This window comes from Rhipicephalus sanguineus, chromosome 8, assembly GCF_013339695.2.
Source record: "Rhipicephalus sanguineus isolate Rsan-2018 chromosome 8, BIME_Rsan_1.4, whole genome shotgun sequence".
NCBI classification, from domain to species: domain Eukaryota; kingdom Metazoa; phylum Arthropoda; class Arachnida; order Ixodida; family Ixodidae; genus Rhipicephalus; species Rhipicephalus sanguineus.
Genome location: NC_051183.1, coordinates 54151188 through 54163457, shown reverse-complemented (window position 1 = coordinate 54163457; position 12270 = coordinate 54151188). Strand labels below are relative to the sequence as shown.

General features: G+C 42.9%; 1 protein-coding gene across 1 annotated transcript in view; it reads right to left on the bottom strand.

Annotated features, from left to right (window-relative positions):
• Positions 1–12270, bottom strand: part of LOC119401911 (adenylosuccinate synthetase) — a 47781-nt gene that overhangs the window by 18557 nt on the left and 16954 nt on the right. Inside the window, exons 2-8 of the mRNA XM_037668924.2 lie at positions 10470–10572; positions 7185–7295; positions 6217–6274; positions 5379–5424; positions 4590–4651; positions 2320–2401; positions 1545–1668 (exon numbers count right to left, since the gene is read on the bottom strand). Of these exons, the coding sequence (XP_037524852.1) occupies positions 1545–1668; positions 2320–2401; positions 4590–4651; positions 5379–5424; positions 6217–6274; positions 7185–7295; positions 10470–10572 (586 nt within the window). The remainder of the gene's footprint in view (positions 1–1544; positions 1669–2319; positions 2402–4589; positions 4652–5378; positions 5425–6216; positions 6275–7184; positions 7296–10469; positions 10573–12270) is intronic.

The following is a 12270-nucleotide window of genomic DNA, read 5'->3' as shown; positions in this document are numbered from 1 at the left end:
ACCACGCGTGACTTAGCATAAACTTATGTCACAGACGTTGACAGCAAGACAGACATTGGGTAAACAACCGGGGTTCTTCAACCACCAAGGAGATATTCGTAATTTGTATCAGACCTGCCAAGCTTTAAACCTGAGAATTGAGGATGCTTGTTGCGCTGCCTTGAAAAGCTTGGAAAAAAAATTTAAATTCTGTGTAAGTCATGACAACCATTTATTATTTAACCTATCTCATTACTTTTAGTGAAACTCTATCACGAGTTGAACCTTTCCTGTCTGCTACCACCCAAAAATTGCAATGGTAAGTGGAATCAGTAAAAATAATAAATGAGGCAAGGAAGGCAATGTCATCATGGTAATCATCAGTACCATCATCACCACTGTTGTACGGGAAGAGTCGCCGCAGAGAAACTCGCTGTTAAGCATGGCCTTCGAGACTTGGTGTGCTGAAGGTCTTGAAGGCCATGTATTAGGCCCCCCTATCTACATCGTGTTTCGTGCAGGTCACAACCGACATGTTGGCGGCAGTATGATGTGTGCCATTTAACTATGTGGCTGAAAACCCAGGGCTGAGGTCACAGTATGGCTCAAAGTGAATAGCTGAATTTTATTCATCAATGATACATAACATCCTTTTTTTTTCACACTACGTTGATGTGGCTAGCAAACAGTGGTTCACGAAAGAAGATCATACAGTCCGATTACAACAAGATATTGCGCTTGCATGTACAACCATATGAAACATTCAAAACTGGTATCGACAATACAATCGAAAACATCTGGACAAAACATACGTATGTGCTTTGAGATGTTAATACTTCATCAAAGTGAACCTAAACACACTCACACACACACTCACCTGCATATCTGACTGTCAGACTCAAACAGGAAATACTGGATCTTTCTATATATAAGCTGCAAAAATACAATGACACAAGTATGCAGTGGCACTGCCTTCACTCTTCCAAATCTGGAAAAAATGTGTCCCCGATACCTGTCACAATCAGTCGTGGTGTACTACACTTTTTCTTTTTTTGTGCAACGGTGAACAACAAAGGCTCAATGAAAATGCAACGCATAGAACAGCCATGGGTTCTTTTGCAGGTGGAAATTATGGCACCATAAGTACTGGATACTATCAAAATGTAAGTCTGAAAAACGGTGGCGCTTTGTCAATGCTCAAAGACCGCATTCCTGAAAGTGTGCAAACGTTTATACGCAGATTACTACTTAATTTTCAAGCACTATAAAACAAGTAGTCAACCTTGTTTGCTACCATACTACTCGCAGCAATGACCAACACATATACGCTACTTAGGGCTAGTAAAAAAAAGAAATTATTTTATGTGCAAGAAAAGCATGAAGTTATCTGGTTCAAAACATTTAAAAAGAAAAAAAAGGGAAGGAGCTTGGGGGAGTTTGAGAAAAAGGAGGCTGAGGAAAAATATATCAACTTTTGATCAGAATAATGAAGAACTTCCACGCCTCTCTCTTAGCACTGACACACCCAAAACACTGCACAGAAGATTTAAGCCGCTGCCCCTCACCAAAGTCGATGTCTAGGAGGCAGGCGTTGGCACCTTCGATGAGGATGTTCTTGCCGTCGGCCAGGGCATCGTGCAGGTACGACACCGTGTCGATGACGAACGGCCGCAGTTTCAATGCCAGATCCTGTGTTGAAGAGACGGCAAGCAAAGCATGCAGCACGCGCAGCTAAAAAATGGAGAGCAACGCAAAGACATAGAAAGGAGGATATATCAAAGGCAAACTGCTGCATAAGCCGCACGGACTGCAGGAGTTCTGCATCCTGGCCAATTTTTCATTTGCGACACAGGCACACACGTACCACACATTTCTCGATGACCACTTCGTACTTTAAATTCATCTTTTGTTGTAATTACAAAATTATCGCCATTGGCAGTGCAACACGCATGTAATGTGGAGGCTGTGGCTTTGGCTGCCCCAGGCAGCAAGCTTTTTTTTCACTCACTTAATTTCCCCGTAACTTATTATTTATACACTTCAAGCAAATCTAGAAGTAACCTTTGCTACGCTCTTCTTGCTGTCACATGGCTTTGACGAACAAAAATCGGGCTCCTCAATACACGTTTTCACTAACGTTTCGCAGAATAACAGTTGTAAGCCAGTAAGCATTATTTTTTTTATGCTTGCCGTGCATTAAAGAACATTTCGATAGTCTTATGGAACAAAGTAGGACTCCGCGAACGTACCGACCCAAAAGTGGGGAGCAACATTCACGACATAATTGGGGGGTGACAATCGGAGGGTACAAACCCGAATATAACAAATTTACATTCTCACCTTGTATTTGGCAAGTTCCACGTCGAGATCAACCTTGAGAGCAGGGAATAGCCGCTGGTACGTGGACACCAGACTCCGAAACCTACGGGGGGCAACAGAGCAGGCATGCGGCCACAGTTTAGACTTAAAAGCTTCCACGTGGAAGCGACTCTTTGTATTACAGTTAAACATTGACATAACGAAATTCTTGATATAATAAAGTATTTCACTTTTCACAACTTCATGTCCACAGAACATCACATATTTTGAGCCTCCATATAACGAAGCACGTTATCTGTGATTTCAAAAAGTGAAGCTTCAGCGCTGTGCCACAGGAAGACCCCCCAAGGCCATAAGTTCTACAGGGGTCAGTGGTCTTCTACAGGGGTCAGTGGTCATACGGTTGAGCTACGCGCGGGTTTTGCGAATGCTTATCCTAAATGACCACAATGCGCTGTGCCTGCATTTCTTGCGTGTTCACGCGTGGCTTTCGGCCACTGTTAAGAGGACTTCTTCGCCAGCGCAGCGGTTGCCGGATCTCGGTTCAAAAAAATTTATTCTTTTCGAGTTATTGAAATTCGTTTTTTTTTTAAATTTTACTGCCATATTATTCAAACATTCTTCCGGCACTTCCCGTGCAAAGAAGGAGCCACTGGAGACTACACTTTGCTTAAACGGTCGAATTTCAATTGAATGAAGTTTCGATATAACGAAGAAAATTGCCGGTTTTACCGACTTTGTTATACTGAAGTTTAACTGTATATTTTTTTTTTACGCGAATTATAAGAGAGTGAAACACTCTTATGCTTGCAACTACTAGTGTGGAATAATGAATTTTACCATGTTTTGCAAGTTTGATTTTGATGTCGATATCATTATACGGGATGTGTATTCCCCGCAGTAATGCCCGTAAATGTAAAGCAGCTACTAAATAGATGAATTTAACCAATTCCCATCAAGCGGTGCTGAGCACACACCCCAATGAACTGTGCAAAGGGCGCTAGACAGAGCAATTGTAGACGGCTGCAATTCATTACTGCCGACATGCAGTGTAACTCCTTGTAAACACTTATCCCTAGAGTGCAATTGTATGACTCAGTTCTGGAAGTCTGCCTTTATTGTGTCTACAACGGAAGCTTGCAGACAGCCTAGTCGCGCAGTGCGGTTGTTATCTGGTGGCACGCGACTCGAATCTTTCCGCTGTTGTAATTACTCGTGGGTACGGGTTCAAGTAACGATTAACAAAACTCATTTGCCGACAAGCTCCAACGACGTGGTGACAATGCGCCTCAGGACAGCACTTTTCCCCGCAATGTGCGTAAAAACAGTGTTAGAAGGACTCCACTACTAGCACGCGTCCGGACTATCAACACAGATTGCAGCGTCGTCTCGACCAGCTTGAAGCGACGTGTGCGAGATAACAAGTGTGTGTGTGAGCTCTGCAACAAGTGAAGAGAAGATAAGGACCTCGGTCTGGTTGCGCAACGCTCGTAACACCTCCGGCTCGTGATTACGAGACACATGCCGGTCTTATCGTCTGTCGTGTGCGCGGATGTGGAGGAGACAATGCGCGCTCGCGTGTGTGTGCCTTCGATGCCACCTTGTTAAGAGCAAACACGCCTGCGAGTGTATCGGGTCAGTTGAGCAAAGCAATATTTATGTCTGGCTGTGATTGCAGGTTTCTTGGAGGCAAATAGCAGCAAGATGTAGCCCTAAAAGATGTGGTTAAAGTACCTAGTCCCGTACTGCCAGAGTATCAGCAGGCTGCTCTGCATTATTTTGGAAACGGCGTGCACGAGAATTGGACATCAGATGTGTGGCTTAAACTGTATGTAAACTGTACATAAAAGAAAACTAGACACATTGTTACCTACAATGCAGCTTAATTAAGCTATAGTAGTCGGGTACAACTTTAGACGGAAATGGCACTTCCACCTCAAAGATGGATGCACACAAGCCTGCATCAATGAGCACGCACTCTAGACAGATGTCCGAGTACATTGCCAAGTACACGAGCAAGATGCTTTCTTCAGTCGCAGAGGCAATCAGCTGCAGCACTTCGACCATCTGGGAAGGCCCTCTGTTGCCTTCTCGAATTGTGTCAGATTATAGCCAGAGAAGTCAGGCTGATTTGACTGCACACAAATGGGAGCCTTGCTTAAATACTGCCAGACCATAAGAATTAACGGTGCAATGTTCTGGTCCCGCCCAACACATCACCAGCAGATTGTACGCGGAAGAAATGAAAGAATGCACCGAGCTTTTGGTGTTGGGAAACCCGCATGACTCACCTCTGTTCAAATACTGCAAAGTCACCGACCAGATCTGCCATCCTCAGCCCTGTTCTCGAAGCCTGAAAATTCACCACACAGTGGATCAGGTAAGAAGCATAAGACGACAGGTAGCCATTAGACATCACTCAAAGTTGTCTTTCATTGCAGTTTTCTTTCTTTATGAGAAATATGAAGAGTGTGTAAACCACTAGTGCTATACCATGATCGAACTCGCTTAGCGGGTTATCCATGAAAGAGACGAAGGCAAAACAAGTTAGGTGTGTTCTTGAGTACGCTGTTTCCCCACTGCCTCGTTATCGCTTTATAAAGGCATTTGATTTTGGAATCTCAACTATTAAAATTTAAACAGGCACGAAACAGAGCTTTTAACATAAGCTGTCCTCAGCTACAGTGTGTGTCAACATTAGATGGCTTTGCACACATCAAATAAGCTGCGAACACATGCATGTGAAACCTATAACTGTACGAGAACAGACAACAATCCGAACAGCTGGCATTGTCTTCTTTTTCGCGTACAGTACTAAGCAGGCCCAAACACTTGCGCGCTTTTGTGCCTTGTCTGATGTATTCAGTATGAACTAACTTTCCCAACAACAGGTTCTGTTAAATTGCTTAGTTTTCAGTTTTGCAGTGCAGTTGTTGCTACCAATGAACATGACTGCACGTCTGTTCGGTGGTGCCGGCTTGATTCCAGAAGAACGAGAAATGAGACTCTCTCTTCATCAGGTAATACAACAACGGACAATGAAACAACACACTTGTGACACAACCCTAGTGTTCACTTACCTTGCAAGCATAGGTTGGACCGATGCCCTTTTTCGTTGTACCAAGACTGGAAATAAAGACGAAATTTTATCAACGGGATTACCCATGCAAACAACCCAACATACTACAAAAGATAGACTAGAGAAAGAAAACTCAGTGGTGACATGTGGTAAACACAAGAGAAACGTGTTATCATCATTAAACTCTATTACGTTCAATTACCTTCACAGCCAACGTTAAGACAACAGCACTGCTATTGTGCAAACGAACAAGGTAGGCTTCACAGAAACTGGTGCATTCCCATGCCTCTGTCACAGGATAAGTGTGGTTTTTCAGGCGTTTCAGTGGCACGAGCACTTACTTTCGATTTTTCAGATATTCATAAAGAGTCTTGTAAACAATAAAAATCGACGGTTTTGGTTCAAGTTGAGTGTTATATTGGATACATATGATATCAGAGGATAACTTTACTGAAGGTAAGGGCCAATCACCCGTCAGAGTAATTAATGGCAATTGATTGAGTTCATTGAAGGTTGTGAGCAGCTGGGATTGTTACGGCCCCTGGTAGAGCATGCTTTAACCACGTGCTCCTTTTCACGTGGCCTCCGAGATCCACTTTGGCAGCGTGCGAATCACAGAGTTAACCCAAGGAATACACCAGGGCGCACAAATGCTGACGTGCGAGTGTCACTACCGGACATCTAAGTCGAGGATTAGAGTCGCCTCTGTAATTGTTTTGAAGCGTAATTAACTAATACAGTGCAATTAAATTTTTTTCTCATAATCGTCCATTTAAAAGCTGCAACCCCCTCTCAGAATCGGCTCGCATTACGGCTCGGATTTCGTGTGAGCGGCTCACCTTTTGGCACCCTTCTCGATTTCCTGGAGCCCGTCGACGGCCTGGTGAAAATCAAAAACTGAAAAGAAGCAGGCACTGTGAAGGCTGCAATTTCTTGTCAGTATGAACTCTGGCTTCTCAACTTTTTCTCTCGACATAAACCAGCCCCTTTCCGACTTCTACATTAGCGTAGGCCTGGAACTAGCTTCCTGCATCTGTTGCCTGCAATCCTTCCCCGCATGCTTCACAGCCGGCATGTTTCATTTTAAAATGCTATCACTAACACTGCAAGCATACAAAGATAGGTAGCACATTATTATTTTTTTCGCTTTTGTACATGCATAACTGTTGCTTTATGCAAATGCCCAAGAGGACCTGAGGACACCTAATTATACATGAGAAGTAAAAACTTCAAGATGCATTACAAACTGCTGTGATGCAAATACCTGTTTCGAGAAAGTTATCACATACTGCATGTGTTGTGTCCATAATGATGCTGCATACGCAAGAATGCTCAGTTTTGCATAGTATGCCTGCGTTGAAGTTCTGTGCATGAGCTCTGTGCGAAATTTGGCGTTTTTACACGTGCAACGCCGTTACAGACACTACGTACACCCTAGAGCAAAAGCTTGCGGGACACAAAATTTCCAAGAAAGCTACGCTCCCGCTTTGCCTGGGAACATAACTTCCAATTAACTGATCCAGCCTGCAGTAGTTTTTGCGACCTATACAGTTAGTGCATGAACAAAGCAGAAATTTTTGCATTTGCAGTGGAGCCCATGCCTCGTAAGCTTTTGCCATTGTGTGTACATAGTAGTGAAGCTCGCTAATGAAGCCATTGCTATAATTTGCATTCTGCAGCTTGCAAAGTCCATGACTGAGAGGCTAGCTTGGGATACGCAGCTTGTACTGGCCTAAGAAGGCTTACGGTACTGTCGAAATAAAGAAACAAACAAGCAAACAAACACTGCAGGAGGAGCAAGACATACCTATGTGAGATCGGTCTGAAATTAGTAGCCGAGTGGAGATCTGGAGTCCCTTCTCCTCGTTTGCCTTGATCTCGTCGAAGAGCTGCGGAACGTTGATGACCACACCGTTGCCTGAAATTACCGAGTGCAACGGCATTTTTATGCACAGAGGCCATCTAAGGATGAAGCTCACATTAGTCTGCAATGGTCTTGTTTTTGTTTACAAATACTGCAGGTCCTTTTCGGGCCCAAGCACGAGCGGGCACACAGAAATAACAAAACAATAAGCAGAGAACAGAAAATACAGTGACAAGAAAAAATGCAAGAAACGACTATGTAGTAGGATCAATGTGTAAATAAATGTGGTTCGCAACATGGAAAAAAATATAACATGCACAGACAACAATACCCTGTATACAGCAAGAACACATTGACCCAACACGTACATGAAAAGTGAGTAATTTCCACCATATTGGGCAGCATAATATTAAAGGGGCCCTGCCATGCTGTTCCAAGTAATCATCAAACTTCATTAAAAGAGCTTATGGCCTCACGAATAAAGTGTCGAAAAATTTTTTGGAACCCGTTAACTACGAGCGAAATTACAGGGATCTGTCGCACGCTTCAAGCGCCTTCTCTCTCCTCTCGTACCGCCCCGCCACGGTGGTCTAGTGGTTATGTGCTTGACTGATGACCCGAAGGTTGCGGGATCGAATCCAGCCCATGGCGGCTGCATTTTTGATGGAGGCGAAAATGTTTGGAGCCCATGTACTTAGATTTAAGCGCACGTTAAAGAACCCCAGGAGGTCGAAATTTACGGAGCCCTCCACTACGGCGTCCTTCATAATCATATCGTGGTTTTGGGACGTTAAACCCCACATATTATTATTACCTATCTCCTCTCGTACTAGCGAGCGCACTGAAAGCTATGCAGGAATGGAGATGACAAGGGCAAGAAGATGCGTCCCTTCATCAGCACACGTCATGACATTGAGCACTTCCTTTCTTTTTTCTTTGATGTGATTGCGAGAGCACGCGCAGGCACATGGCGGCATCCCATGGCACCCACGGTAACTATGCAGCTCACAATGCTCAAGTCAGCCAATGGCTGTGAATTTTGGGTTTATGGTGCGGTCATTTGGGAACATGGGAGAGGCCTTTGCCCTGCAGTGGGCGTAGACAGGCTGATGATGATGACGATGATGATTTGGGCTTGTGGCATCATTTGTAGTGGGAAGAGGGAATGATTTCTAGCTGACTGATAATTAATTGTGAATTCCAGGCCACATGCTGTGCAGCAATGTTTGGCTCGCATGTTCTCGGAAGCCTCGACTACCGAATGGCAGCGTTTTCCGACCATGCTGAAAAAGCATTGCAGGGCCCCTTTAAGTTTAAAAATAAAAAGAAAGACGATTCATAAGACGGATGAACGATAGTGTTGAATTGTCATTCACTACTTCTGGTAAGTTGTTCCATATAGAAATGGCATGAGGAAACAACGAATACTGATGTGAGTTAAGGTGACTAAATTTCATATCACAAATGGCAAGACAAAACTTATAGCCCACAGGTGTTGCTAGCAAATCCCTGTCTATGTCTCTGTCTTTTGCCTCTGTTTATTATGCGCTACAAATTTGAAGTCTTCCTAGCATTGTTTTTTCCTGACGTGTTGAATGATGGAAACAGCTTGAATGGTTTTTCAGCTGCACAGAAATTGAAGAAAAAAAATCCTTATACCTTGGAGGAGCTAAGACACCACAAAAGAGGCTATGCTGCGAGAGAATTGATTATTCTAGATTAAGTAATTAGCATAGGTACTAATTTTGTCAGAATTTCCGAATTATAACATTGTAACAGGTTTAAAATATGCCAAAATATAACATTCAAATTAAAAGCCTATCATCTATATTTATTATCTTGGCCCAACATGCCTGAAACTAAATACTCATTGCCACCACTACTGCGACTGCAACTCATGCCCCTGAAGAAATGCGTATTGTGAAGTACATTCACTTTCACCCAGCATTCATGCTTGTTATCATCTCCGCAAGCTTTTGTGCACACACAATATGTTAGAGGTGTCCACAGCTGTTCTGAACAGAGTTATCTTCCCTTCAATACATAAACAGTGTGATGCAATTCTCCATTGTCAAGTGGCCGGACTGGATTTACCTACGCATTTACTTCAAAGGTTGCAGCAGACAATGCATACAGAATGAATACTACAACACATGTGTTGCAAATTTAGTACAAAGGCAATAGATGATAAATAAAAGTTTATCTCTGCGCACACCTCAATCGCAACTTCCTTCTAATGTTCACTACATTTAGTCTCATCAGCTGGTATTGTTCTGCTAGCACCATGGGATAAATTTTATGTGCATAGGTCTTAATCTTGTTAGATTTTTCAGATTTAAAAATCGTAACATGTTTGACATATGCCTTAATATAGCATTCAATTTAAAAGCCTGATACTGTGTTACGCAAAGACATGAAGTCATTGACTGGCTTAGTGCAACACCTGTAATTAAATCACATACTATCCTGAACTTCACCTACAGATCACCTGTGTTACCAACAAGTAAAGTGGAAGAATCTCCTGTACTAAGAAAAAGCATTTGATGACCACGTATGGAAGATGGCGATTTGGGCTGCGTGAGCTTTCTGCAGTCACGAAAAAGTTTTATTTTAAAGTGAACAACTTACACTTGTCTTCCTTGCCATTGCAGCTGGTGGCTGAACTTTTACCGTCAATTGTTAGCACAAAGGTGCTCTCAAGCAATCAAATTTTCAGGTGCATACATCACTGAATGCCAACTGCCACAGCTCTTTGATATGTACACACTGAAGTGCGACAACCTTGAAAACCCTGAATGCTTAAATGCTATGATGAAGCGCTAGGGAAAGATAACCATCTTCTAATTCTGTGACTTGTCTCCCCCAGTGATAGCTTCACGAGAGAGTGAAGCAGCTGCCTTTTACTTAGCACATGTGCTGGTAGAAGCAGCGCAAACATAGCGAATCTCATATGCATAGCCACATGCACTACAGTTGTGCCCTTGCGCCGGTTAGCAACTCTGCTCTCAACAAAATTACACACTCAAACAACAACCACAACTAAAACATAATCAGTGTAACAAATGTAAAGTCTTCGAGTGCATCATTCCTTTAGTTAAGTGAATGCCTATCCAAAAGTGTTGAGCTACTGGCTTACACTAACATTCATCATCGATGGTTTCTGCGCAGTGCATCTTTTTAAATGTTATGCATGCAAGAGAAACGTGTGCTCCACGTGAAAAAACTCACCGACAACAGCTGTGCACTTTGTGTTGGTCAGCCCGCTGGGAAGGAGGTGGAAGTCGTAGTGGACGCTCTCCACGACGACTGTGTGCCCCGCATTGTTGCCACCCTGCGTGAAAACCGAAGCGACCGTCCACATGAAAATGTGCAACCTTGAACGAGACTGTATAAAAATGACTGTTCACGTCATGAGATGTGAACAGAAGTACCAACAGCTTGGAGATGGAATGAAAGCGAAAAAAGACACTCAAATAAAAATTTGCTGTGTTTGCTGAAACTGATAAACTATTCTTCTAAGCGTATTAGTGAATTTCCTTATAGTAATACATGTGGATGAAAAGGTGTTGGCGTTATGTATAGGTAGTGTGCACTTTCAATATTCTTGGGTGCTCAAATTCACTTTTTTATCGAATTTCTTCAATGAAGTTTACAACTATATTGATAGTACCAGTTACCTAAATCTAAGAACATGGGCCTCATGCACTTTTGCCTCCATCGAAAGTTAGCAGCATTCTGTTTATTGCTTTAGCTTATTATCTTGTTCTTTTAAATACATTAACACAACACGACAAATATGGAAGGACCATGGCAAGTACAATTCACACTATATTTATCAGTGTCCTATATGTTCTGTGTTGTGTTAACGCACAACAATAACCATAACAATGAGTAATACTGAACATATAATAAAATATGGTGATGCAACTTCACCAGTGTCTTTCAAAAGAGTGCTCACATTCAGACTAGGCCGAGGCAGAAATATCACCCACACATGTCAATACGTAAACCGTGCTGTGATGCAATGCTCGATTGCTAAGAGGTCTGACAGGAGTGCAGCCGAGCAGCTTGGCAACTGCCAGTCATCACTTATCGGCCTGCCAAGTTTGCATTGACGTAGAAGCACGAGTCTTGCAGAATGCACTCTGGAAGAGGGCAACAACCCACGAAGCGCAGGCGTGTGCATGCGAGAGAGTGAGCCAGGGGACTTACCCCGAGGTCGCAGTACATGTGTAAAGAATGCACTGCAACGTACATGCGTAAAGCGAAAAATGTTCGTTCTTAAATGAGCTCAGCTGTAGCACTTGCTTCTACGGGCACGGAACAAAGACGAACGCGAGAAGATACGCGTAAAAAAACAACCAACACGAGCGTCGTCTGCATCTATACTATACGCGCCTCCTTGCCTCCATTGTTCTATGCCGTAAAAGGCGCATTATGGCAATGAACCAACTAGCTCGTACGGAAGTGTTGATCAAGCGCAGCTCCCGTGCTAGAAACAAGCTGAGAAGAAAATACAGAAATGTGTACGACAGCTGTTTCACAACTACACACTATTTTATGGCTGAACCCATGGGTTTATACTTTAAGTCATTGGGTACTGGAGAAGCAGTTGGACAGATTCATATTGAAGTGTGATCTCCTGTGTCTCATTTAGGTGATGATTTTGTTCATTGAAAGTTGTTTGAACATCTTTAATCTCTGGCACGAAAAAAATACACACGAATGTTTTGACACCAATTACTAGTAGGTAAATCTGTTATTTCGTGAATGCATAATAGGAGACCGAAGAAATAAAGTAAAGAGTTGCAATTTTAGTGTGGGTGTGAATGTTTGTAGCACTGCTTTTCAACAGCTGCAAATAGCTACAATTAAATTTCAACAGAAGACTAATTTTACTGCTTTTGAATATGAGGCATTGGTAGTAAACAATAACAGTAAAACAACTGTCACCAAAAGAAATTACAAAGGGGGAATCTCATGCACTGAAGTGCAGTTGGGACATGAAGATGAGGTAGCGTAAATGCCA